Here is a 26796-nt window from a genome sequence, read left to right on the forward strand (position 1 = left end):
AATTTGTACAAAATGAGAATAAAAAATAAAATAAAAAAATAAAAAATAAAGAGGGAGAGGGAGAGGGAAAAACAGAGACTGTCTTGCAAATTTTGGGAATAATCTATGTATGAATTGAACTGATTAGGAAGCCAGTGAAAGAGTAAAGTCTGGGGTCAGGCTTCAGGAACCTAGTCACCAGGCAAACCACAAGATCATTATGCAGGAATGTGAGGATTTTTATGAAGGACTCAGCTTGAAGCTGACCTTCAGCTCTCTCTGTATTTGCTTGATTGAGATTGTTCCTACAGTCCGGGTCCGGCTGCTCTTCATCATAGATGTGATCACAAACAAGGAAGAGTTTGTTGCTAAGATCTCACTGCCACATCCATGGACCCAGATGTTAACTCTTTTAAAGTTAAGCTTGTTGCCTTCTCAATGAAGGGGAAAGGGCAGAGAAGGAGAGAGAAAATTTGGAACTCAAAATTAAAAGAAAAAAGTTTAAATTGTTTTTCCTTGCAATTGGGGAAAAACAAAATATTAAAAATGTCAGGCTCCTTTTTCAATGCCAGGAGTTTAGATAGTGATCCATTAAGCCATTCATTGAAAGAGAACTAAAACAAGTGATCAATACTCAGTTTATTTCAAAACATTTAAGAAGAGAAGGAAAAATACATATTTCTGGTATAATCTAAACTTACTACAAAATAAGAAAATCATAACTTCATGAAATAAGATGGAAAACAGGCACCTCTCACTTTTGAGGATGAGGAAGAGATTATGGAGACTTCCAGACCCCGAAGGAAGGAATCCTAAAAGCTAGACTGAGCCAATGCCTTATCCTGTCCATGTGTTGGCATCTAGGCAGGACAGGGGGCTGACTGATTCTGGCTGGGGGAGAGTCTGCTCTGTTCAGAATTTTCCAAGCTCTCTCACAAGGGTGCAGCAACAGCACCAGGACAGCCTGCCCGCCAGCAATGCACTGTCCACACCTCCTAGGCCCCAGGCTTCTGTGTGCATTTCACAGCTACCTCTAGTAGCTCACACCCAACCCTGAAATTTCAAAGGAAGGTGAGTAGAGGTAGGGGTTGAGGAGAGGAAGAGGAGAAGGATGTCATCTGAAGAGCACTTTGGAATATTGAAAGGTAAGTTGTAGGTGAACTGTCTGCAAACCACCAAGTTTGCTCCAGGTGAGACTTGCCAGCTCCTTTTCAAAGTGCAAGAATGGAGAAAGAGTGGGAAAGAAATGGTCGAATGAGGTCGAATGGCCACGGTCACATCTTGGGGAAGCTGGCCAGGTTGGCGATGCCACAGGCGTTGTTCTTGTTCCGGGCCATCAGGATGTAACCTTTATTGCCCCACTCCTCTCCCCAGCTGTAGGAGCAACAGAAAACAGTCTCAGTGGCTTCATTCTACACTGTAGTATAGATGCTTGAATGTCTGCTTCCTTTCTAATGGGAGGAGAAAGATGGAAAGGCCCAGGTGTTTCACCTGCCCTAAATGACAGACAAGAAGATACTTTGGTTCTAGCTCACTGCTCATTTTCAGGGGGCATCTCCCTTACTGAACAGGGCTTTACCAATGTCATACATCATTTCTAAATCTTACACTTCCTTGAATCTTCCAGCCTAGCTGGAATGCACTACAAGTTGGTGCAGACAAGACACCCAAAATATGATAGTGGAATGAACAAATAAATGATAACTTATCATTCTAAAGTACTAGTGCCAATTCATCTTTTTTATTATTTTATTTATTTTGAGTTTTACAATTTCCCCCCAATCTTACTTCCCTCCCTCCACCCCCCACAGAAGGCAATTTGTCAGTCTTTACCCAATTAGTCTTTATAAAGCATCCAGTGCAGGGGTTAACAACTGTCCAGAGAAGTTGGGCAATCCTCACAATACTAAGCATAGATTCTCCCTCCTTTCCTACAAAACTGTAAAAAATACTGGTTCCCCCCCCATCCCACCTTTGGGTCCTAGGCAAATACTTCTACCCTTTTACTGGCCCACCAAGTAAAAATTGGGTCTAATTTTAAAGCTCAAAATTAAACTCTAAGAGAGAATAAATATAATTTCTCTCTCTGAGTGGAATCATAATCTAAAGAAAAGATAAAAACGCTGAAAATAGCAACAGCAGGAGTGAAGAAAAAAAAAAAAGGCCCCTAAATGGAAACCAGCACAAGCTACAGAGTCCCATTAGTGTTTAGTTGTTTGTCATGTCCGACTCTTTGTGGCACTGGAGTAGTTTGCCATTTCCTTCTCCAGCTTATTTGATATATTCGGAAACTGAGGTAAACAGGGTGAAGTGACTTGTCCAGGGTCACACAGCTAGTAAGTATCTAAGGCCAGATTTGAAATTAGGAAGATGAGTCTTTCTGACTCCAAGGTCCAGCACTCTATTCACTGCTTCACCTGCCCTACAAAGACCTTATAGTGTCATTAATGCACTTTCAGATAGTTTAAATCTAGAATTTATATAGAACTTTAAGCATTAAAAAGCACTTTTAAAATATATCATCTTATCTTCCCAATGACCTTGATAGGTGCTATTATTCCCATTTTATAGATGAAGAAACTGAGGTGGTCAGATTAAGTGACTGGCTAAGTGTCTGAGGCAGAATGGGAACTCAGGTCTTCCAGACTCTTGGCGTAGACCAGATTTATCCACTGAATCACCCAGCTACATTTTCTAGTTCTACATGGTTTAATTGTAATTATTTACATTCTTAAATATGCAGTCACTCCCAAATTATAATTATCCTAGTTCCAGGAACAAGTATACCCTTAAATGCAGGACAGGGACAAATGCACCCTTAAAAAGCAGCACAAAAGATTCCATCAAATAAAGTCTTTAAGACAAATTCAGATCTGAAACCTTAGGACATGGTGAAGTCAATACATCTACATTTCTGCCTATCCAGAAAGGCAACCCTCCCTTTATTCTATTGTATTAAGGTTCTGGGGAGACTTGGTAGCACTGTAGATACAGCACTGGGATTGGAATCAGAAAGACTCAGCTTCATGAGTTCAACTCTGGCCTCAGATTTGTGGAGTAATTTGCTATTTCCTTCTCCAGTTTATTTGACAGATGAGGAAAGTGAGGCATGTGTAACTCGGACAAGTTATGTGTTTACCAGTGTCTTCGCCAAGAAAACCCCAAATGGGGGTTATGAGTTGGACACAACTGAAACAGGAGCTAACAGACCACAGATTAAAGTTTTAAGATTCAGAGTTTTCTAGGATTATCAACTGCCTTGGTATAAAGAAAGAAAGGAATGGTAGGAAAGTACAGGTGAGGTTAATGCTCAAAGGGTGAGTAAAGGGCTAGCATTTTCAACAATTACCTGTTTTTGATGATCCAATGCTTGGTGCCCCTTTGAATTCCATATCCCACAGCTAGCACTGCGTGGTTGAGATTATCACCATTGCAGTTTTCATCATAATACACACCTAAAGAACAATTTTTTTGTAGGTTAAGGTTCTTGGCAGTTCTGGGAACTTTCTCTAAGGGATCTCTGTGTCTCTCAGTCTGGGGTCCACTCTGTGAGGCCAGAGGGGCCCTGATCCCACCTTCAGAGATGAGTCCCAGTCCAGAATACCTCTGTGGGATCTCTCAACTTGAGAGGTTCTTTTGGGAAGTTTTTCCATCCTATAATATCATCATGGAATTTTTTAGTCAAACTTTCCTGATGGCAGCAGTGGTTACCAAGCTTTTTCTCAAGTAAATTCAGAATCCAAAGGTGAGAACTAAGTCCTAGAGAGCTTCAAGCCTTGCCCGCCACCAAAACCCTATCTCCCCCCCACACCCCAACAGCTTACCTTTGTTATAAAACTGGAAAGAGGACAGGCTGGCATCAATTGCCACAGCAACAGGTCCCACTCTGGCCACAGCCCTCTTCAGGGCTTTCTCACTTCCTTCAGGGATCTCTCTGTATCCCCGGCATTTTGCTGCCTTGCCAGTAGGGTTGTACATGCAGTTTTCATCCTGGAAAATCAGGGGGATGAACTCATTAGAAATGAGGATGTGGCAGTTGAGGTGGGCTGGTGGGTGAAAACAGACCTAGAATTTGCTTTTATATGAAGCTGCAGAAAGGAGGTATTTCTGTGTCTCTGGCTTTGAAATATAAGGTAACCTTAACATAACAAACCAAGAAAATCCCTCTGACCTCAGGAAGGATTTCCAGGGTCTTAGGTCAATCATTTCCCACAACTATGCAGAAAATATATATACATATATATATATATATATTCCATTATGCCCAAAGGGCAATAAAAATGTACATACCCATTGATCCAGCAATACTGGGTATGTATCCTGAAGAGATCATGAAAAAGGGTAAAAAGCCCACATATACAAAAATATTCAAAATAGCACTGTTTGCAGTGGCAAAGAATTGGAAATTAAGAGGATGTCCATCAATTGGGGAAAGGCTGAACAAATTGTGGTATATGTGATAAAAACACTATTGTTCTGAAAGACATAACGAGGGATGGGCTTTCACAAAAGCCTGGAAAGACTTGCATGAACTGATGCTGAGTGAGATGAGCAGAACCAGAAAAACATAAAACACCTTAACAACAACATAGGGTGATGATCAACCTTGATGGACCTGCTCACTCCATCAGTACAATAATCAGGGACAATTTTGAGGGATCCATGATGGAGAATACCATCTGAATCCAGGGAAGGAACTGTGGAGTTTAAACAAAAACAAAAGATAATTATCTTTAATTTTTTAAATTGTCTTAATGTATTACATAATTTTGCTCTCTCTAATATTTTCTTTCTTCTTTATGGATCTGGTTTTTTTTTCTTTTAACACTTTCAATTTTGACCAAAGCATATCAAGGAAACTCTATAAAGACTGTAAAACACATATAAAATCTTTATCAGATTGCCTTCTTTTGGGGGGGAGGGTAGAGAAAGGGAGGGAGGAGGAAAATTGTAAAATTCAAAACCTTGCAAAAAATGATTGGTAGAAACTACCATTGTATGTAATTGGAAAACAAATAAAATATTATACAACACACACACACACACATATATATGTATATATATACATATATATATATATGTATTTATTCCACAGGTAACTGAGAAAGTGCTAATTTATCTTCCAGGTTTAGTCCCATAATAGAAATGGAGGTGGGAGGAGGGGGAGATAAAAATTTCTGAAGATAAGGGTTCTGTGTAATTTAGTATTATTATAACAAAGAACTTTTTTATTGGAGTTTATGCTTAATATAATTTTTTTAGGGGGAGAAGAGGTATTGGTAAGGCAATCAGGGTTAAGTGACTTGTCCAAGGTCACACATTCAGGTCCTCCTGATGAGGACAGGTTCTCTATCCACTAAGATGCATAGTTGTCCCTGTATTTAATTTGAAGGTTCTTCTAATACAAACCATCTAAAAGCTATAAATGAAGATCTTTCAATAGTCTCTTGGAATCCCATCCTTGCTCACCCTGTCCAGTGCTGGTTGTACTTTTTGTCACATCCAGTTCACTGATGGTAGAGCTAAAATGTGCCTTCCCCCCTCGTACCACCCCGAAACCTTCCTCCACTATCATCACTTAATAACCTCTCCCACTTGGAGGGTCATTCCATCTAAATTTATTATCCAGTCAAGATTACAGTAGCTATCCTATTTCAAGCCCTGGGACACTCTTTCCCTAAATGAATTCAGGGTCTGGCTCACAGTCTTTCTCTGCACCCTTCTCTGCACCCAAATTTCTACTCTTATACTAGAGGGCTCCAGCACATATATGGAGTCTCTCAAACACCCTGCTTTCCTCTGCATCATCTTGGCTACACAGAAATAATAAACTTTTGATCTTGTCATCATTCACAGGTGTTCCAATTTCATATTCACAAACTCCAAAATTCCTTTATCTGATCATAATCTTTGACATTCCATCTCTTCCTCCACCTTATGACCCCTTCTACTGTTCTTCATCTTCACCATGACCTCCAATCCCTCAGCTCTTCAGTTCCTTCCCAAACCATCAGCCCTGGACTATCTACACTCTCCTCCCTTTGATATCTCAACCTTTTGATGAACCAATTCAATTACGTATTTATCTTCTACCCTCAAATCTCTTACCCCCTTGTTCTATAGCTAATCATGCCTTGCCAAGCTTTGGCATGGTTTGGCAACCCAAATCTGAATTACTTCCACCATCTGCCCTCTCACAATATATTCACATGCAACTAAATAAAGCTAGAGAAAAATCATGAAACTTTGCTGACGACCTATTTATGTTATATAATTTCAATTGGACCCTCATTGCAACAAAGTTAAGCCTTTTATACCCACCTAATGAATTTTCTATCCAACTCATCACAAGAGCAATTCAAAACTTCTCTATGCCTCTTCAAACTTCTCGTGGCACCCCCCCCCACTTGCTCTTAGCTTAGAATTGATGCTAATAATGCACCAAAATATTTGAGGCTGTTATCTAGGAACAACCTCTTATCCCCTCCTCATCTCCTATCAGTCAGCTATTTCCACCCTCCTTTACCACATTTCACACTAGCCACTTTTATGAACTGATCCAACATTCTGGAGAACAATATGCCTAAAGGGCTATAAAACTGTGAATATACCCTTTGATACAGCAATACTACTTCTAAGTCTGCATCCTAAAGAGATCATAAAGAGGGGAAAGACCCACATGTGCCAAAATATTCTATTTGTGGTAGCAAAAAACTGGAAATTAAGTGGATTTCCATCATTTGGGGAATGGCTGAACAGGCTGTGGTATATGAAGGTAATAGATTATCACTGTTCTATAAGAAAGGATGAGCAGGTAGATTTCAGAAAATCCTGGAAAGATTCACATGAACTGATAGTAAATGAAGTGAGCAAAACCAGGAGAACATTGTACACAGTCACAACAACATTGTGTGATGATCAGCTTATGAAAGACCAAGCTCCACTCAGCAATATAGTGATCAAAGACATTTGTGATGCAAAATACAATTCACATCCAGAAAAAGAATTATGGAGTATAAATCCAGATCAAAGCATACTATTTTTTCACTTTTACTTATTTAGTTGTTTTCTTTCTCATGGCTTTGTCCTTTTGTTCTGATTCTTCTTTCACACAATGACTAACATGGAAATACGTATAAAATGACTGAACATGCATAACCTATATCAGATTATAGGCTATTTTAGGAGAAGGAAGGTAGAAGGGGGAAATTTTTTAAAATATAAATGTTGAAAACTATCTTTACATGTAATTTGTAAAAAAATAAAAACAAAACAAAAGAAGTGACCCTTCTCCATGAGCACATGATTCCATCCCATCCCTTCTCTAGCAGACTGCCCCCATTATTTTTCCTATTCTTCCATTAATCTTTAATCTTTCTCTATCAACTGAATGCTTTCCCAATGTGAACAAACATGTCTATGTCTTGTCACCTTTAAAAATCTGATTATCCTTGTTATCTATAGTCTAGATCTCTCTCCTCAACTAAAATTCTTAAAAAAGCTGTCTATGCCCAGTGCCTTTACTAACTCCATTCTAAATCCTCTGCAATCTCTCTTCTGGGCACTTCTGAACTAAAATTTATGCTCTCCAACATTAACAGTGATTTCTTAATTCCCAAATACAATGGCCTCTTCTTAATCCTCATCCTTCTTGACTTCTCTCCAGACTTTGATCCTGACAATCACCCTCTTCTGGATAATCTCTTCACTCTAGGTTGCCATGACACTGTTTTTTCCTGGTATTTCTCTTTTCTCTCCGACTGCTTCTTCTCAGTCCTCTTTGCTGGATAGGTTCAATGCCCATTAACTGTGGGTGCCCCCCAAAGCTCTGTCCTGGACCCTTTTCTTTTCTACTTCTATACTATCTCACATGTTGATCTCATCGTGTCTACATAGATGGCTCTCAGATCTATTTATCTAACACTCATGTTCCTCACAAGCTCCATTCCCATTTTTTCTAAATCCCTATTGGACATCTTGAACTGGACGTCCTGGAGACAAGTAAAATCAACATGTCAAGAATAGAACTCATTATTTTCCTTCCTGCTATCCTCTACCCTTCCTAATTTCCTTTCTACTGTCAAGGGCAGGCATCATCACCATGCTTCCAGTCACCCAGGCTTGCAACTTTGGTGTCCTTCTCAACTCCTTTCTCGGACACTTATCTATTTCCTTTCCAAATCTTATCATTTCTGCTCATAATGTGAATTGTATACATTCTCCTTTTCTCCATTCACACTGCCACCACCATGGTGCATGCTCCTCCAGCCTGAACAATACAATAGCTGGGCTGCTCTCCCAGTCCCAGGTCTTTCCTTTGTCCAGTTCTTCCTTTCCTCAGCCATCAAAACAATTTTCCTAAAGCCAAGTTCTGATTATTTCAGTCTTCCTCAGCCTCTTATTTTTACAATCCTCCTCGTACTCTAGGATCTGTCTGGACAACTCCATTTCCCAAAGCAATTCCTTTTCCTCAATAGCCCCACCCCATCCATTCCTTCAAACCACAGTTTAAATCCTACCTTTGGTGAAAGCTTTTCTCTTGGGTCTTTCTTCTGGAATTAGCTTTCATTTAGACTGTACATATCTTATATGTACAATTTATTTTTTGCATAGTCTCCCTGCTAGAATGAGAACTTCTTTAGGCGATGAACCATGTTTTAGCATTTTTCTGTATACCTGGTGCTTGGCATGGCACCAGCCACACAATTACTTCTTCAGAAATGCTGACTAATCCTACTGTTATGGACAGTTCCCAGAAACAAGCACAGATTAGTCATCTCAAAACTTTTGACTTCTGATACCATTCCACAGGCCACCATATAGTTTCCTATCTATCTATGGCCCCCTAATGCTACTAGAATAAAATATCATAATTTTGTAGATAGAGTTAAATATTAATGTAACAATAAAGCTTAGGAGTTAGTTACTGCAGTTTCCTCATTTTAAATATGGGGAAATTGAGGATCAAAGTAGTCAAGAGACTCTCCCAATGTTGAATTTACAATAAAGAACCTATTCATGGCCCTATTAAAGATTTGCTCAATTAAATGCCTTATAAGAATATGGGAGTTAATTTTTGTTGTTTAAAGAAACAGCAAATTGGGGCAGCTAGGTGGCGTAGTGCATTAGTGCAAAAACCTAAAAAAAAAAGAAACAGCAAATCATGAATCGTCTATTTTTTTTTTACTAGTCTATAACTGGAAATTAATTGTTTTTGTTTTTGTTTTACAATTCAGTTGGGTCAAGTGATTTGCCCAAGGTCATATAGCTAGGTAATTATTAAGTGCCTGAGGCCGGATTTGAACTCAGGTCCTCCTAAATCCAGGACCAGGGCTCTATCTAGGTGCCCCTTGGAAATTAATTTGTAACAATTGACCATATTTTTCCAAAAGCTTTAATGCCTAGCATGAGAAAGAAAGTATCAAATAATGTTTGTGACAGATATCACATAAGGAAGGTTCAGATTCTCTAAAAAGATTCTTTTAAGAGAATCCCAAATATAGTCCTATAAGAGAGTTATAGAGATTTCCTCAAGTATATTCACTTGATAAAATTTCCCAAGGACAGGTGGCAAGAGAGAATTATTGTGGTTTTAAGATCTGGAGGCATCACTGAATTGCTTAGCAGTGTAGAATCTCCCACTTGTCTGCTTTACAGACATTGTCCCGTCCCAAAGGCAGGATGAATGGGAAACAAACTCAAGCAACTGTTTTAGAGAAAAAGAGACTGACTGCATTAGGGATACTGATCAGAGAGAGAGAGAGAGAGAGAGTGATGATGAATCTGTGTAGCAGGGGAACTCACCTGTCCGATGTAAGGGTAAGCATCTTCAGAGTCTATGCCCCGGTTCTCCTGCACATACTGGAAGGCATTGGTCATATAGCCCCCGCCACAGCCATCATTTTTGGACACACAGTCAACAAGGTTCTGGGGGCTCAGGTTGAGCAGTTTACCAGTTTTCTTCTTGAGTTGGCCTTCCAAGGCACCCACAGAACTGAAGGCCCAGCAAGAGCCACACTGACCCTGGGGTAATTAGGGAGAAATATTCAGAGGATCAGAAGGCATTTTAAAAGGGAAAAAAATATATACACTTTAATAAATGTTTTATTTACTGTTTTTTTCCAAATTCTTTTCTTTGTCTTTATCAAGTTTTGCTGCTATTGTTTTATTTATTTATTATTTTATTCCTATAATCAATTTGTTGTTCTAATTCTGCCTTCTAAACTCTATATTACTTCATTGGAATTCCTTTTCTTTATCATTGTAATATCAGGTATTAGAAATACATATAGATATCATATATAATATATTAAAATAGATAAACTTTATATATTTATTATAATTATATATCTTTATTATAATTATATATCTTTATTATAATAGATTTATTCATTATATATTTATGTGTGCATACACACACACACACACACACACACACACACACACACTAATGTTAAGTATCTTTTCCCCAAGTAGTTTGGAAGTATAAGGACTAATTTGCCATTCTCTCTCTCTTCATTCATTAGTTTAAGATATTACCCAACAAAGGGATCATTGAATATATCACCTCTATTGGAATGGGAACATATATTTTGGATCAGATACAAACCACATTCAAATCCCATCTCAGATCCTTACTACCCTGTTTGCCTCAGTCTCTTCATCTATATAATGAACTAGAAAAGGAAATGGAGAACCATTCTAGGATCTTTATCAAGAAAACTGAGATCCTGAAGAGTCAGACATGAAATGACTAAACAACAATAACAAAATTACAAGAAATGCATTAGAGAATTAAAAAACAAAATATTATAAAATATCTAAGGAAGAAAGTCATGAAGAAGCAACAGACTCTGGGAAAGTTTCCAAGAAAAAGTAGCAATTGAATTGGGCTTGAAGGGGTAAGTAAGAAGATCAAGGACAAAGGGAAGGATAGCATTCCAGGTATTCGGAACAGCTTAAGGCAAAGGCACAAAGGAGTGAAATTATAACATGTGTTCAGGGACAAAGTTGTCCAGGCAACTGGAACATGAAGGGAATAACATGAAATAAAAATTGGAAAGGTAGGTTAATGCTAGGTGGTAGAGAGTCTTGAATGTCCTCTAGAAAACCTCTGATCGTATTTCATGACCTTCTGACATGTATGTTTGTGTGTATAAATAAGTTCACACGCATACATGTATGTGTGTGTGTAAAAAGTTTTTTTCAGCTGTGCTACAAAGAATGGATAGGCAGAAAGGAGTAAAGCTGAGTAGATGTGACAAAAAAAAAATTAGAAGACTTAGGAGCAGCTAGGTGGGTAGATCACCAGCCCTAGAGTTCAAATCCAACCTCAGACACTTAATTTGTGTGATCTTGGGCAAGTCACTTAATCCCGCTGCCTTGCAAAAGAAAGAAAAGAAAGAAAGAAAGAAAGAAAGAAAGAAAGAAAGAAAGAAAGAAAGAAAGAAAGAAAGAAAGAAAGAAAGAAAGAAAGAAAGAAAGAAAGAAAGAAAGAAAGAAAAGAAAGAAAAGAAAGAAAGAAAATTATAAGACTCCAGGTTAGTGGTGATGAGGGCCTGTGCTAAAATGTTAAGAGTAGAATTAGAAAAGAGGAGAAAAGAGGAGATAGAGTCCATCCTTGGAATGTAAATATAATCATGAAGACCTGTAGCTGATTGGATATAAAAGATAATTGAAAGAGAAGATCATCTTAAGCTTGAAAACTAAAGACCAAGTGAATAGTAGTATCCCCAGAGACAAACAAATTCAAAGGGAGTGATAATGACCTTGTTTGGAGATATGTTGAGGTTGAGGTTCCAATGGGACATAGAGCCTCTAATCCCAAGTTAGAGATCAGGGCTAGTTAGTCAAGCAGCAAGCATCATTAAGCATCTACCATATTCCAAGCACTGTCCTAGCTTCTGATAATACAAAGAAAGGCAAAAAACAAATAGTCCCAGCTTCCAATCAGTTCACAATCTAATGGACTATAAAAATACTGATAGAGGATGGGTCAAAGTACATGTCTAACCAATGAATGGAGCAATCTCATCTTTGGCTACAAGTTACATGGTCCTTCTACTATGGAAGTTCTCAATGTCTTCTACTGCTGCACCACTGAGGATGAATATAGGGAATATCAGCTTCTGTTGACCCTTGAAGGGCAAAAAAGAGGGCTAGAAGAGCCATTTCATGGTGAGAACATTATTTAGAGTCAGAAGACCTGAGTTCAAATCCCAGCTTTAATACTTGTGACTTGTATTAACCTGATCAAGTCATTTCCTCTTTCTAGGCCTCAAGTTTGTCATTTGTGAGGAATGAACCACATGAAACAGGTTATCAAAAGTTCCTTCCAGCTTAAATCCTATGATGCTTGGACAAGGATGCCTCAGATTCTTCTGTACCTACTATGTTGCAAGTAAGGAAATATGGCAGAGAAAAATGAGTACTGGACTCTGAATACCTGGGTAACCTTGGACAAATCATTTTTATTATATATCTGCATTTCCTCATCTGAAAATGATAGAGTTGAACTAGATAATGTTTAAGATTCCTTCCAGCTAACATTCTATATATCTCATAAAGATTGTGGTAGAAGATATGGGAATGAAGCAGATTGCTGAAGGAAATAGAGAAAGGAAAGATGAGGGATAAAAACTGTCCCTTTGAGGAATATTCATATTAAGGAATTCAGTGGAGGAGACTACTAGTGAGTTAAGAGGAGAACCAGAAGAGCTATGGGCAAGTTATGGCTCTGAAATTGAGGGAAAACATTGTGGGAAAGGGTAATGAATAGTATAGAAGCTACTAGAAAGCTACAGAAGCTATAAGAAAGAACAAAGAGACTGAAGACAAAAGACATATTTGGCAATGAGAATATCAGTGATGATCTCTGAGAAAGCAGTTTAAGTAGAGTGGAGACATTTGTCAGATTCCAAGGGCTGAAAAAATTACAGGTTATAACAAAGTGGAGGTATTAAGTAGAGATACCTTTTAAAAGTTTAGAAATAAAAAGGAAGAAAGAGATGGGGCAGACATAAATGGATGGGCTAAATGGACCAAGAGAAAACTCTTCTAAGAGCAGAGAAATTTGAGCATGTTTGTGAACAATGGGAAAGACTCAATAATAGAAAGAAATTGAAGATGCAGCAAAGAGAAGTGATGATGAAAGGAACATGAAAATCAAGGTAAAAGGCAGACTGTAAGATTCTATAATAATTCAGTGTTCTGGCTTCTGTGATTTTGCCTAGAATGCCCCTTTTCTGCTCAATTTGTGCCTATTGAAATCATTCTTTGTTGTTTGGTGTTTATTTTTTGTAAAGCAAAGTGAATTTTAATTTAATTTAAACTATAACAGCATATGACACTTATAGGAGGTTCAAATCAACAACAAAATAATTCCACAGCTATAAAGCACTTTTCAGATGATGATGATGATGATAATGATAACTAGCATTTATAAAGTTAGTTGCTTAAAATTTCAGAATACTTTACTCATGTTATCTCATTTGATTCTCTCTACAGATACTCTCCTCCATGCCTATTCATTCTTTTTTTTTTTTTTGGAGGGGTTTGGAAGTAATCAGGGTTAAAAGACTAGCATCCAGATTTGAACTCAGGTATTCCTGATTCCAGGACCAAAGCTCTCTCTACAGCACCACTTAACCCCTCCACATAATCATCCTTGATGAGATAAAGACTACATAGCACAAATAGAATGTATGACACTAGATAAGAGACCACACACAAAACTGATCATATAATGGTTATATATAAAATGACTAAATATAGAAAAGTAGAAATTTCTTAGAGACAGAAATTAGACCCGTTATTTCATTAATATAAGGTGAGTAAATTCCCTATATTAATGCAGGCTAACATGTTATTTGTAACTTAAAATCTTCAGGAATTGCCTTGAGCACTGACTTATCTATAGTCACACAGTCAGGATATATTGGAGGTAGGACTTGAAACCTAGATCTTCCTGGCTTCAAAGCCAATTCTCAGTCCATCATGCCTCACTGTCTTTTGATCCTAGGTGCTACATTTACAATAAAATTAATAGGAAATAATGATATGATGAGTAAAAAGGTATAGGCCAATATTAAAAGTAAAATATAATTTGTTAAAAAATAATGTCTTGGGGAGGCTAGGTGGTCCAGTGGACAGAGCACCAGCCCTGGAGTCAGGAGTATCTGAGTTCAAATCCGGCCTCAGACACTTAATAATTACCTAGCTGTGTGGCCTTGGGCAAGCCACTTAACCCCATTGCCTTGCAAAAACCTAAAAAATAAATAAATAAATAAATAAATAATGGCTCAATAGTGTAAGATGCTAGTCTAAACTTAAATTTCTGCCAAATTACTACCCAGTTTCCTACAGGTCTTTCCTTAGTATTTCTGATCTTAAGATTATAACACACTGAGGTTATAGAATACCATCACTTCAGGGTCAGCTATGTGGCACAGTGGATAGAGCACCAGCCCTGGAGTCAGGAGGACCTGAGTTTAAATCCAGTCTCAGATATTTAATAATTACCCAACTGTGTGACCTTGGCCATAACCCCATAGCCTTACAAAACAAAACAAAACAAAAAGGCATACAAAAGCTTCTGATTCTATCTTGGGTTTTTTAACTGTTTTAATGATACAGTTTTCTATTTTCAACCAATTTTGATTACTATTGTTTTATATTACAATATTAGGTTTAGATGTGTTATTCCCCATTCACTTTTTCTTTTTTTAATCCATTGTTTTCATTGAGACTTTAGCCCTTTTTTCCCCTCTGAATTATTTTGTCTATTCCTGTAAAGTCCCCTACAGTAGTTTACTTGTTGTCCATTCATTTTAAAGATGAGGAAACTGAGGCAAACAGAATTAGACTAGCCCAGAAAGCATCTGAAGTTGAATTTGAACTCAGGAAGATGAGTTTTCATGACCCTGCATTCTAGATGTTCCATCTAGCTATTTTTTTTAAAGTCTACCATCAATCTCAGTTATTTTGTCTATTTTCCTCTTTTCTGTTTGTGATTGATTGTATAATTAAGCATGACCAAGCTGATGGGGAAAGGAGAAGATGAAAAAATACACCTCTCTGCATAAGTTGAGGGCTATGGCTGTGTACTTACTGTATATTCTTTCAAATTTGGTAGATTTATTGGTTAGTTTTACTGAGCTATTTTTTTTTCTGTTTCCTTTTATTCTTCATCACAAAAAGTAGAGAAGGTAGAGATATATTTAGAAGTAAAAGTTATATAAAAACAAAATAGTTTTAATATAAATATGTTTAAATTAAAGAGAAAATAATAGATTATATCAACTAAGACAATATAGATAAGATACTACATATCAAAATCTATAGCATAGGGGCAGCTAGGTGGCGCAGTGGATAGAGCACTGGCCCTGGAGTCAGGAGTACTTGAGTTCAAATCTGACCTCAGACACTTAATAATTACCTAGCTGTGTGGCCTTGGGCAAGCCACTTAACCCCAATTTGCCTTGAAAAAAAAAAACAAACCAAAAAAAATCTATAGCATGTACCCAAAGAAAATGTGTATTGCTGATTTCTTATCTCAATAAGAGAAATATAGTTACACAAGTCTTGATTTTAAAATTTTAGAGAAGGAATAAGCAATACACAAATAGAAAAATAGAAAAATAAACACAATAACTGAGATTAATCATAGTGCTGGACCACATCTGGGTCAGGAAGACCTGAGTTCAAATCCAGACTCAGACACTTGTTGTGACCCTGGCCACCTCACTTTAAACTCATTTGCTTCAGTTTCCTCAGGTGCAAAATGAGTTGGAGAAGGAATGGGAAACCACTCCAGTATCTTTGCCAAGAAAATTTCAACTCTTTGTGACTCCACAAAGAGTTGGGCAAAACTGAAAAAATGACTAAACAATAACCACTGTATAAGTGGTAATGCTCTAAATAGCAACACAACTCAGATCATAAACATTGAACAATGTTGGCAAAAACTTAATATGCATACACTCATTCTTTCTTTAGACAAACATTAACCTTCCTGAGTGTAAACAGACTGCCTATACTACCATGCACAATTACTTTTTGAGCTGTAATTTAAATTATTTTCAGTAACTGTACATTGTGAGAAATTCAACTGTGAAGATGCTAGAATTTTGTGTGATAGGTAAAATTGTTTAACAATGTATTTTTTTAAAATTCTGAGTATTGAAACATCCAAGTAAAAAATCTTTAGAAGTATTTTAGGAGATTTATAGAGTTTGAGGGATCTCAGTCTTCCATTTCCAGACTTTCCAAAGATCTCTGGACTATTGAAAAACAAGAACTGAGGTGCTTGATAAGACAAATGCATCATATTAATATGTAATTTGTTCTTAACCTTCCACAATTTTGGAATAAATGAGACAATTCAGATGGATGTTCCTAAAACTAATGACCTAAAATAATACTTAATAACATTTTTAGAGGAACTGCTACTTCTTCACAAATATGCTGTATTTTTCCCTTTTGAAGCTGATTTTGCAACAATTATTTCAATTCTAGGCTACTGAACAAATTTCATTTAGCTTCTTTTTGCCTCTCCAAGAGTCTTCTTTGGGCAAGAATGAATATTTGAAAAAATCTGTCATAACACAACCTTGTTATGTAACACAAGTCACTTTAGGTTATACTTTTGAAACATTAGCACTTTAAAAAACTAAAAAATTTCCAAGTACTTTTGACAATACTCAAAGAAAGACTGAAAAATGGAGAGATATCCCCTGTCTATAATAAAAGAGAGTTACACTACAGGGCCCCTTAGGCCCTTCTACCTCTAAATACATGTTCCTATGAAACCTTTTAACCTCCAGGACTTCAGTTTGACATTATCAAGATCCTAGCTGTGAGGAGCCAGTATTATGCTGTATATGAGAAAGTTTTTTAAAATTTCTGAACATCTATATAAACCTAAGGTATAATTAATTATTATTCAAAAGTAGAAGTTTTATTAGCAAAACACTGGAAATAATCAGCATAACCAACACCTAGGTAACTGCTAACCAAAACAGGCATATCAATGCAATGGAGAATTCACTGTCATGAAGTTGTGAAAACTCAACAGATGTATGGAAATATCTATTCAAGATAACAAAAAATAGGCACGGCTAGGTGGCGCAGTGGATAAAGCACTGGCCCTGCAGTTAGGAGTACCTGGGTTCAAATCTGGGCTCAGACATTTAATAATTACCTAGCTGTGTGGCCTTGGGCAAGGCATTTAACCCCATTTGCCTTGTAAAAAACTAAATATATATATATATATATATGTATATATATATATATATATATATATGTATATATATATACATATATATATATATATATAAAACAAAAAATAGAAGAAATGCATACACACTGACAACAATGTTCATATTTCAAGGATCAAATTACTCTATCAATATGAACACTCCCTCTGCCAATACTGACTGCAGCCTAATTCTTTATATTCCTTACCTTTGGTCTTTGGGAATTACTGTGGAAGCTTAAAGTTAACCTTGAGATGAGCCTCTCTTTAGGCTCATCCTTAAACAGAAGACATGTACTTAAAACAATTTCACCTTGGTAAGATCTGCCAACTTACATACTGGAATAATAACCTTCTTTCATGCTTCCATGAATCATCAGAGAAGGACTTTGTGAGAGACAGGGAGGAAGGAGAAGGGCTAAGTTGCCACTGGTGTTTATGTTAATAAGTACTTTTTATTGAAAATTGGTTAAAGATATTTTAAAAATCAAAAAGGTTTGACTTTTAAAAGGAAAGAGTAACAACCATGTGCTGTGTGATTATTTTCCCTTCATTTTATCTTCTATCTCTTGTATGTCGTTAATTAATTTTTCCAACTACATGCAAAGATAGCTTTTAACAATCATTTTTACAAGGTTTTGGGTTTCTAGTTTTCTCCTTTTTTTCCCCTTCTCCCTCCCCTAAGAGACAGCATACACGTATATACATGTATAACGATGTTAAACATATTTCCATATTAGTCATATTGTGAAAGAAGAATCAGAACAAAAAGCAAAAACCCATAAAACATAAGACAAAATTTAAAAATTGAAAATGGTAAGCTTTGGTCCAGAGTTCCTCCTCTCTCTGGATCTGGATGGTATTTTCCCCCACAAGTCCTTTAGAACTGTCTTTGATTTACTGTCCTGCTGAAATGACCAAATTCATCATAGTTGATCATCTGTGTAATCATTTTTAAAAAGGAAGTAAAACCTCAAATATGAATAAAGGAACTTGTTAAGGCAAAGAGCTGTTGTGAGACTTGGGTAATATTGACATGCAAGTATATAGAGGAAACTAAAAAATCTCTACCTTTGGATTTTTTCTTACAGAGCCACTTTTTCCTATCTCCTCTCTTATGGGCATCCCCCTCTACCATCCCATGGGATAGAATTAAGATATGAAAGTAGTCACATACAGCTATCCTGGAAGCACAGAAGGTACCTGATTTTTGACAGGAGTGACATATCCCTTTTTTCTGTAATCGATGGAGTCAGGAGTTCTGCCTTCCCAGTCAGGGATATAGAGAGTATCATTGTTCTGGGAGCGAGACAGGGGAACCGTCAGTCCAGTCATCTTCTGTACTACCTCTTCACTGGTCTAGAACACAAGTGGTTGACACAATCAGCATTATGAATGGAAAAACAACAAAGGTGGAAGAAAGTGATTTCAAAACAGATTAAAATTCCTTTTTGTAGACCGGGAAGTCTAAAGACAATCTTTAAATCCCAGGAGTTACACAGAAATGAAGAGTAGAATCATCAGAAACTATTCTCTTCCCAGCCCCACCAAAACAAAAATCTTGTATTTCTACTGACTTTATTACATCTGTCTTGATGTTCCACATTTATGATCTTCATGTTATTTTTGACTCCTTCCTCTCCATGATCTTTTATATTCAATCTTTGCCAAGTCCTTTCAGTTATATCTCTACAACATTTCTCTCATCTGTCCCCTTCCCTCTAGTCTCTCTACCACTCCCCTAACTATGTCTGGAGTAGTTTAATAACTTACTAACAAAGTCTTCTATTTCTGGCCTTAATTCTTTACAAACTAATTTTCATACTACTCCTTGAATAATGTTATTTATCCATACATCTGGTGATGTTGACCCTCAGCTCAAAAACCTTTTTTTTTTTGAAAGAAAGAAGATCATGAATTTCTTTAATATTCTCCACAGACATAAAAACATGTATGTTCTTAGTGGTATGACATCTTCGGATACAGAAGATCTTATCGCCATTATTTATACATTATTTTATTAATTTCTTAATTTAAAAAAAAACTGTCAGTGATGTTCCATTGGTCAAATGAATAAAAATTCACATTAAAGATCTTTTAATAGAAATTTTGACACATCTTCCTTTTATATTATTAATTCCTTCCTTTGTACATCACTCAACCAAACTAAGCTGCTCACTATCCCCAATATACGCTGACCTTTGCACTTTCCTACCCCCATAGCTTCACTCACATAGTTCCCATGACTAGAATACCCTCTCCTTTATTTGCCCACTGAACTCCTTGTCATCCTTTAAAATGCTTAACTTAAAAGGCACTTCTTCTAGGAACCCTTTCTTCCTGAATCTCAGGAATCTGGACCATGAGTTTTTCTTTTTTTATTCTAATCCCTTTTTCAAGCATGGCATTATGGTCTGGGTCTTCCTTTTGGCAAGGATTTGGCAATCAATATAGCTTTAAATCCTATGATTATCTGACTCCCCACTCTTGCATGTGAGGGGGTGAGGGGGCTGGAGAATAGGAAAAAGTATAGCTGAAGGTAGTTGAGAAAAGTTTCTAGTTCTCTGTTTCCCCTATGAAAATGACTTCTCACTTAGTCACTGGTGGAGGGGCGGAGACAATGTGAAAGAGGGGGTACTTACACAACTTAAAATAGAGAAAAGCACCTTTTTCTCTCTATAATTTCAATATTTTAAAGATCTTCAGTTTCATTGATATGGGTACTCTCTTTACTGATGAAAATTGCAACCCCACTATACTCAGTGGATGGTCTTTTGAGAATTGCTGTATCTAAAAAATATTCATCATCCTGCATGCGATTTGCCTAGCAATAAATCTCTTTAAACTTAACTAGGTCCTTAGAAGACAAGCAATCTCTCTCTAGACCTATCCTTGTTGACTCTCCAGCTTGGTAGTAAGCCTAAAGAGCTTTCTTTTCATTGGAAAATATATATATATATATATATATATATATATATATATATATATATATATATAAAATATATTATATATAAATATATAGAGTTAGAAAACTCAGGGCTACTTCTATTTCCATAATGAGGCATCAGAGTAGAACTTAAGTGGAATTTAATTATAACTTATTATAATAATATTAAATAATTATTGATGATTTTAAGGAAATTTATTCAAAAATCTGATTCAAAACAGACAAAATTTAGAAGTTTGTTATTTGCTTTATAAAAGGGTTCATTGCAGGTTTCCTTTAATACACTTCCCCTGCCCCAATACATTTTTTTTAAATGCATATTGTTGTCTTTGCTTTTTTTTAATCACTTTTATTTCCATATCCCTTTCCCAATCCTGACCCAGGAAGTCATTCCTTGTAACACTGATTTTTTTTAATAGGTTATTAATTAATTTATTTTGGATTTTACAATTTTTCCCCTAATCTCGTTTCCCTCCCCCACCCCCATAGAAGGCAGTCTATTAGTCTTTACATTGTGTAACACTGATTTTTAAAATAAAAAGGGAAAAGGCAGTTCAGCAAATCTGACCCATACACTGTGTCAGACAGTTGTCCAATATTTCACAAGTATAGGTACCACTTCCTCTGAAAGGAAGGGAAAATGTTTTCTCAACTCTACTTGAAGGACAATCTAGGATATTTAAATACTGATCAGTTTCTTTCTGTTTGCATTGTGGCAGTGAGTGTATAAACTGTTTTCCTGGTGCTGCTTACTTCACTCTGCATCAGTTCATATAGGCCTTTCCACATTTCTCTAAATTCTTCCTGTTCATTGTTTCTTATAGCACAGTGTAGTCTATTTACATTCATGTACAACAATTTACTGAACTATTCCCAATCAAGGGCCACCTATTTTGTTTCTAGTGTTTTGTTATCACAAAAGTGCTACTGATATACTAAAACATCCATACCAAAAATATCATATATGTTGATACATATATGTATATGTGTCACACACACACACACACACATCCCTACCTTCCCTGGTATATATGTCTTAGAGGAAAATCTCTGGGTATGAATGTTTTAGTCATTTTTAGAATAATTAAAAATTGTTTCCCAAAATGGATGGACCAATTCACAACTTCTCTGATAGTGTGTTAGTGGACCTGTTTTTCTTCAGCTTCTCCAGTATTGACTATTTCCAACTTTTGTCATCTTTACCAATATACTGGATGGGAAGTGAAACCTCAACGTTGTTTGATTTGCAATTCTCTTATTTTTCATGATTTGGACAAGTCTTTCATAAGATATTTAATTGTTTGAAACAATTTGTTCATATCCTTTGATGCCTTCTCTTACGTAAACAAGTAAATGCTTGTTCGATAATTATTAAGGGAGAAAAGGGAAGCTGAAAAATTTAAAGTAAAAAATTGGTCAAAAATAGTCATAAAGCATTTCTAAAATTATAATGTATCAGCAGTGTTGCTGTGGAAACAAATAGGAAGCAAACAGTTAAATTCTTTGCCTTTCTATAGTAAACTAAACTACATCATGAGCTATGCTGACTTTGTGGAAAGTAGATTATAGAAAAATGATATTAATCTTACGGGAAATGCTTGCTACTAGGCCTAAAAAAATCCCTGGTTATACCAGATCCCGAATTGATAACAATCACCTCTGTACTCTAAGGATGGGGAAACAGAGGCAGAATGCTCAACATGATAACAAACTGTTAGTTCTTTGTTTCCCAAAATGAGTCTTTGTTATCCCTGAATACTCTAATATGATCCACTTTTCCCAGCATGTAGGCCAACCCCTGAAACTTTATAATCCTAATTTTTTTTCCCTTTTAGGGGGTCTTTACCCATTGAGGTAGAGTCTATATGCAATAGCCTTGCACCTTTGAAATAAAACTTATTTGTCCTTAATCACCCTGAGTTTTTTCTTTCACTATTCAAATCCTAGCTTATCACCTCTGCCTCACAATAGGATTCAGAATTCATTATAATGATCTTTACCCTGGAGGACCTTCCAACAACACTACATTTATAACTTATGGCATTTATACTATATTATAACTATTTGTGAACAAGTCATATGCTCATAGAGTGGGAGGGATCTTATATAGATCAATTCTCTCCTTTTACATATGAGGGAACTGAGTTCCACAGAGTTGGCTATGATGGACAAAGGAAGTAAACAAATGAGCCTGGGATTGGAACTCAGCTCTTTTGACCCCAGGGGTCTTTCCATCATGCCCCTATATCTCTTTTACATGAGTCTTCTACTATAACTGCAAGCTCCATGAAGGCAGGGATCAGGTTTCAGTTAAACTTTGTTTTCTCCAGAGCCAAAGTACAAGGCTTTAAACTTTAAAAGTAGTTGTTAAAAATAGATATTTAAGAGTAGAGAAAAGGGTAAACCCTCAAATGCTAAAGTTTAGAAGGAAGCATTTCTTCTGCCAGGTTTTAAAAAGGTAAAGAAGTTAAAAAAAAAAGTCAGGGCAGCTAGGTGGCATAGTGGATAAAGCATCGGCCCTGGAGTCAGGAGTACCTAGGTTCAAATCCGATTTCAGACACTTAAGAATTACCTAGCTGTGTGGCCTTGGGCAACCCCCTTTGCCTTACAAAAAAAAAAAGTCAGATAAAATGTGAATTTAGTAGGAGTTCCAGAGGGAGAGCTAGGCAAACAATCTAAGCTCTAAACATATTGTTTAGTTTAGTTTTTGAAGCTTTTACCTACAATTTGAGGTATTAAATTTTTTTCCTGACCCCAAAGTGTCTCTAAATGGCTAGTCTGAAGTGGGCAAAAAAGTGCCTCTCTTAAATTTCCAAAAAACTGATCGACAGCAGTATTTTTTGGAGAATTCCAATGTAAAAAATAAAAGATAAGTCCAGAAATTCATTGGTTGATACAAAACAAAACATTCACAGCAACACTCTTTTTGGTGACCAAAAACTAGGAACAAAAAGGGTGCTTGTTGATTAAGGGATGGCATAAGAATTTGTATTATGTAAATGCAATGAACCAGTACTGTACCATAATAAATCATGACTCTGGAATTCAGAAAAACATGGGAAGACACGTAAGAATTTATGCAGAAAGGGTAACTAGGTGGGTCAGGAGAGCCTGGGTTCAAATGTGGCCTCAGACACTTACTAGCTGTGTGACCTTAGGCAAGTCACTTAATCCCAATTGCTTAAAAAAAATTGATATAGTGTTCTGGAAGGACGCTGAAGGAAAGCAGAACCAATTTACACAATACATACAGTGACAATATACAATAGACACAATATAAATGAACTCAAATTAATTACAGTTCTCAACCTTAGAGCCAAAGAACAGAAAATTTAACACATATCCCCCTGTTCTTCATAGAAAGATGGGTACTATGGGGTACAGGATGCTGAAGTGTCCTTCTTCAGGCATGGTTCTCAGTTACTCTTACCTTTTTTTTTAAATTACAACACACTTCAATGGAGGAAAGGGAATATATGTGACAATGACTATAATGTGCAATAAAAAATTCCAAAAAGTAAACTTTTTTAATAGGAAAAAAACTAAAACCTTAGGATAAGTCTGGTCCTTTTTTATAAGGAAGTTGAAGCTGGGGGATGAGACAGACTTACCATGTCTCCCAAATGGTTCATAGCCAACTCAAAGGTGTGAAGACCAAGAGAAAATTCCAGGTTGTGGGTGGAAATGTATTTCAGGTTCTTTTCCCAAATCAGACGTCGAGAGAGCTCATCCACCTAAGCAGAGTAGAGCAATGATGCTGACTGAACATCCCTTGTCTACTACCCTTAGTCCTTTCCTAAGTCCTATCAGGGTTTCAGAAAGGAGACACAAGATACTTACTCCCATCCTCTGGGAGGAAAATATGGAGAAACTAAACACATGAATATGAAAAAAAAATTGAGTGCATAAATTAGTATATAAAGAAAAAAATGCAAAATATTATGCTCATATTAAGTCCATAGGTCCTGAGATGATATCAGTCAAGGGAAAACCCAGAACTGGGTTGTGTTATTTTGGGAAGTCTTTTGATAGAAAGCAATGTAGGATGGTTGGGATTTAAGGTTGAGGTAACAAGGAGGAAGGCTTAGAAGTCAGAGAGGGTAAAAATCAAGTAAGATAGGGGGCAGATTTTATTAGAGTAGGAAATTTCTATTGATTTATATTGAAGGGGGCTTAGGAATTAAAAGAATGTGATGGGGAGAAGCAGCTTTGACCCCTCAAATTCTACCAATTGGCACGTCATGCCATCCCCCCAAGTCCCTACACACCTTGCTGTTATATTCTTTTCCATAGGATTTCTTCCACAGCTTCCACTGTGTATCCAATGTCTCTTCAGAGTACAAAGCAGAACTCACCACTGAAGGCAGCAACAGCATCAGGATGCTGAACCCCGACATCCTGAGGAAAGGAATACTGTCCAGATTTGGGGTGTGCAAGTGGTATATATGAAAGCTATATTCAAACTCTAGACCAGGGACAAGAGTGGGGCAGGGGAGAAGGAAAAGAGGGAATCTCATGTTGGGAAGAGGAGCAGAGTACTAAGAATGGTTTGTTTATGACCAAAGAGTCGGGAACCCAACTCTGGATGAAATCTAAACAGCAAAGAAACACATTACTTTTCTTCTCTGGTTCCTTGACTCCTCCCTATATACTCTATCCTGGTGAAACATTTCACACACACACACATTAGCAAAATATTAGTAGATACACTGAGATGTATCTAGGGCAAGGCAATTAAAACTTTGCACTAAGGCAGAGTTCAGAGGGCATTGCTAGTATTTATCATTCTACAGCAGTTTTGCGCTGCTAGAAAAAAATAATTCATTAAAATCAGAAAGCTCCCAGATGGTGGACTGAGGAGTTTCTCTGTCCACCCTCCCACATACATCCATTCCTTTTAACTGAGCAACTTTCTGCTATTTGCCTTGGATTGGATTTAAGGTACTTTGTCTTGAATGCAAACGTTTCTACTCTGCCTATGAGGAAGGAAAAAGTAAAAATGATCTGAATATCTTCTCCCTCTCCCTCTAGTATGTCTAGAAATATGGGTGGAATGATATGGAAAAGGGAATAGCCAAGGTTAGAGTAGTTTGAATAGACACCAGATAGAGATTTCGATCTGATCAGTGAATTTTCTTTGACTCGGACCTTCTTTCTTCCAAAAGAACCCTTTCTAGCATCTTTATATTGAACTGCTGAGCCCAATAGATTTTCTTCTCTGTCCCAAACTATCTTATTTTCTCTGCCTCCTGTTCTCCTTCTTTACTTCTATCTTCCACTCCCTAACACTCCTCCAAGATCCTCTCTCTCCTCTACTTCCGTTTCTCTTCCTCCTCCTTTTTCAGGAAACTGCTCTAATATCAACCAGCTGCTGTGGTCAGAACTATTTCCCTTCTTTTCCACTGTCAGAAACCTATTGCTACAACCCAGGAGAATCAAATATGAAGATCAATTGGGAAATCAGGTAGCCCCTGAAGGTCAGTTTCCCAGTCCCTTAAAGGCTCACCTGAATCTTTGCTCTGCTGTGATTTAAAGACTCCTTCACAGAAGCAAGTTATGCAGAGTAATAAGCCACAAGGCATCACAGTCCTAGCTATTAACAATTTTGAGTGAACTTAGGTTCCTGAGGGCCATTTCACCCTCTCCTCAGCCCTTCTCATCTTATTATTCCTGAATGACTAAAGGCCATTCCTGAGAATCCTCTCTATATAAGCCCAACCATAACAAATGCTGAGAGGCCCAGAAATCTTAAAAAGATGGGATGGCTTTGAATACTATTTCTGAATTATGTATGGCTCCCACTTTCAGTATCTGTGCATCAAGCTCAATCTAAACTTTCTTAATCCCTCAGTTCCTATGAAGCAGAGCCTTGGGTGAATAGAAATGGATGGAAAAGGGGCCCCCTGCCCTCGTCACCATCATAGGACAAAGACCACTCATGGAACTCTCTGCAGACTTCCAGGCCACAAAATGAGCCATAGAACACTCACCCAAATTGTATATCCCTTAGCTTTCTTTCCCTAAAGAAACCAACTCAATTTTTACCTGATGATGATCTGTTGTCTGATCTGGAGGAGAGAGCACAGGCGAGTGGAGATCTAAGTGGACGATTATGGATTGCTAGTTTTATTTATTCCAAAAAGTTTGAGGAAGTCAGCTGCAGCAGTCGGCTGGAAAATCTGGACTGTCAGGCTAGGAAGTGGCTGGCGGGAGGTGGGGGAAGGGAACCAAAAGGAAGGAAAGGAGGAGAAGAGATTTCCCTATCACCAGGGAGCAATAGTCGAAGTGTGTTATTTCACATGACTATGTGGCCAACAGAAAGCACATCTTGAGAACTGGACTATTCAGCCTCTAGGCATGATCCTCCCAAGTTTTGTCTTCTCTGCCCACTTTCTTCTGGCTGCGAGAGGTATAGGCTGTGGGTGCTAGTTTGGCCTCCCTAGATCCACCAAGGTGATTTTTCACAGACATACACACTCTCACTCATTGTTTCTTTTTAAAACACTTAATATAATTGTACGTGTATTACTTAGATCACTTGCTCTCTTGGGTAAGGGGAGAGAAGGGAGAAAAATTTGGAACTCAAAATCTTAGAAAAATGAATATTGAAAACTAT

The 26796-nt window shown here is 37.1% G+C and overlaps 1 protein-coding gene across 1 annotated transcript; it reads right to left on the reverse strand.

The window, feature by feature from the left end:
- Positions 1-603: 603 nt before the first annotated feature.
- Positions 604-26391, reverse strand: CTSK (cathepsin K). The gene is made up of 8 exons (XM_074188757.1): positions 26226-26391; positions 24449-24578; positions 23792-23914; positions 18437-18592; positions 9784-10002; positions 3804-3969; positions 3329-3434; positions 604-1353 (listed from the first exon to the last, which is right to left on the reverse strand). The coding sequence occupies exons 2-8, from the start codon at positions 24575-24577 to the stop codon at positions 1254-1256; spliced, it is 999 nt and encodes a 332-aa protein (XP_074044858.1). The 5' UTR covers position 24578; positions 26226-26391; the 3' UTR covers positions 604-1253.
- Between the last annotated feature and the right edge of the window lie 405 nt (positions 26392-26796).

Source organism: Macrotis lagotis, chromosome 5 (assembly GCF_037893015.1).
Source record: "Macrotis lagotis isolate mMagLag1 chromosome 5, bilby.v1.9.chrom.fasta, whole genome shotgun sequence".
NCBI lineage: Eukaryota > Metazoa > Chordata > Mammalia > Peramelemorphia > Peramelidae > Macrotis > Macrotis lagotis.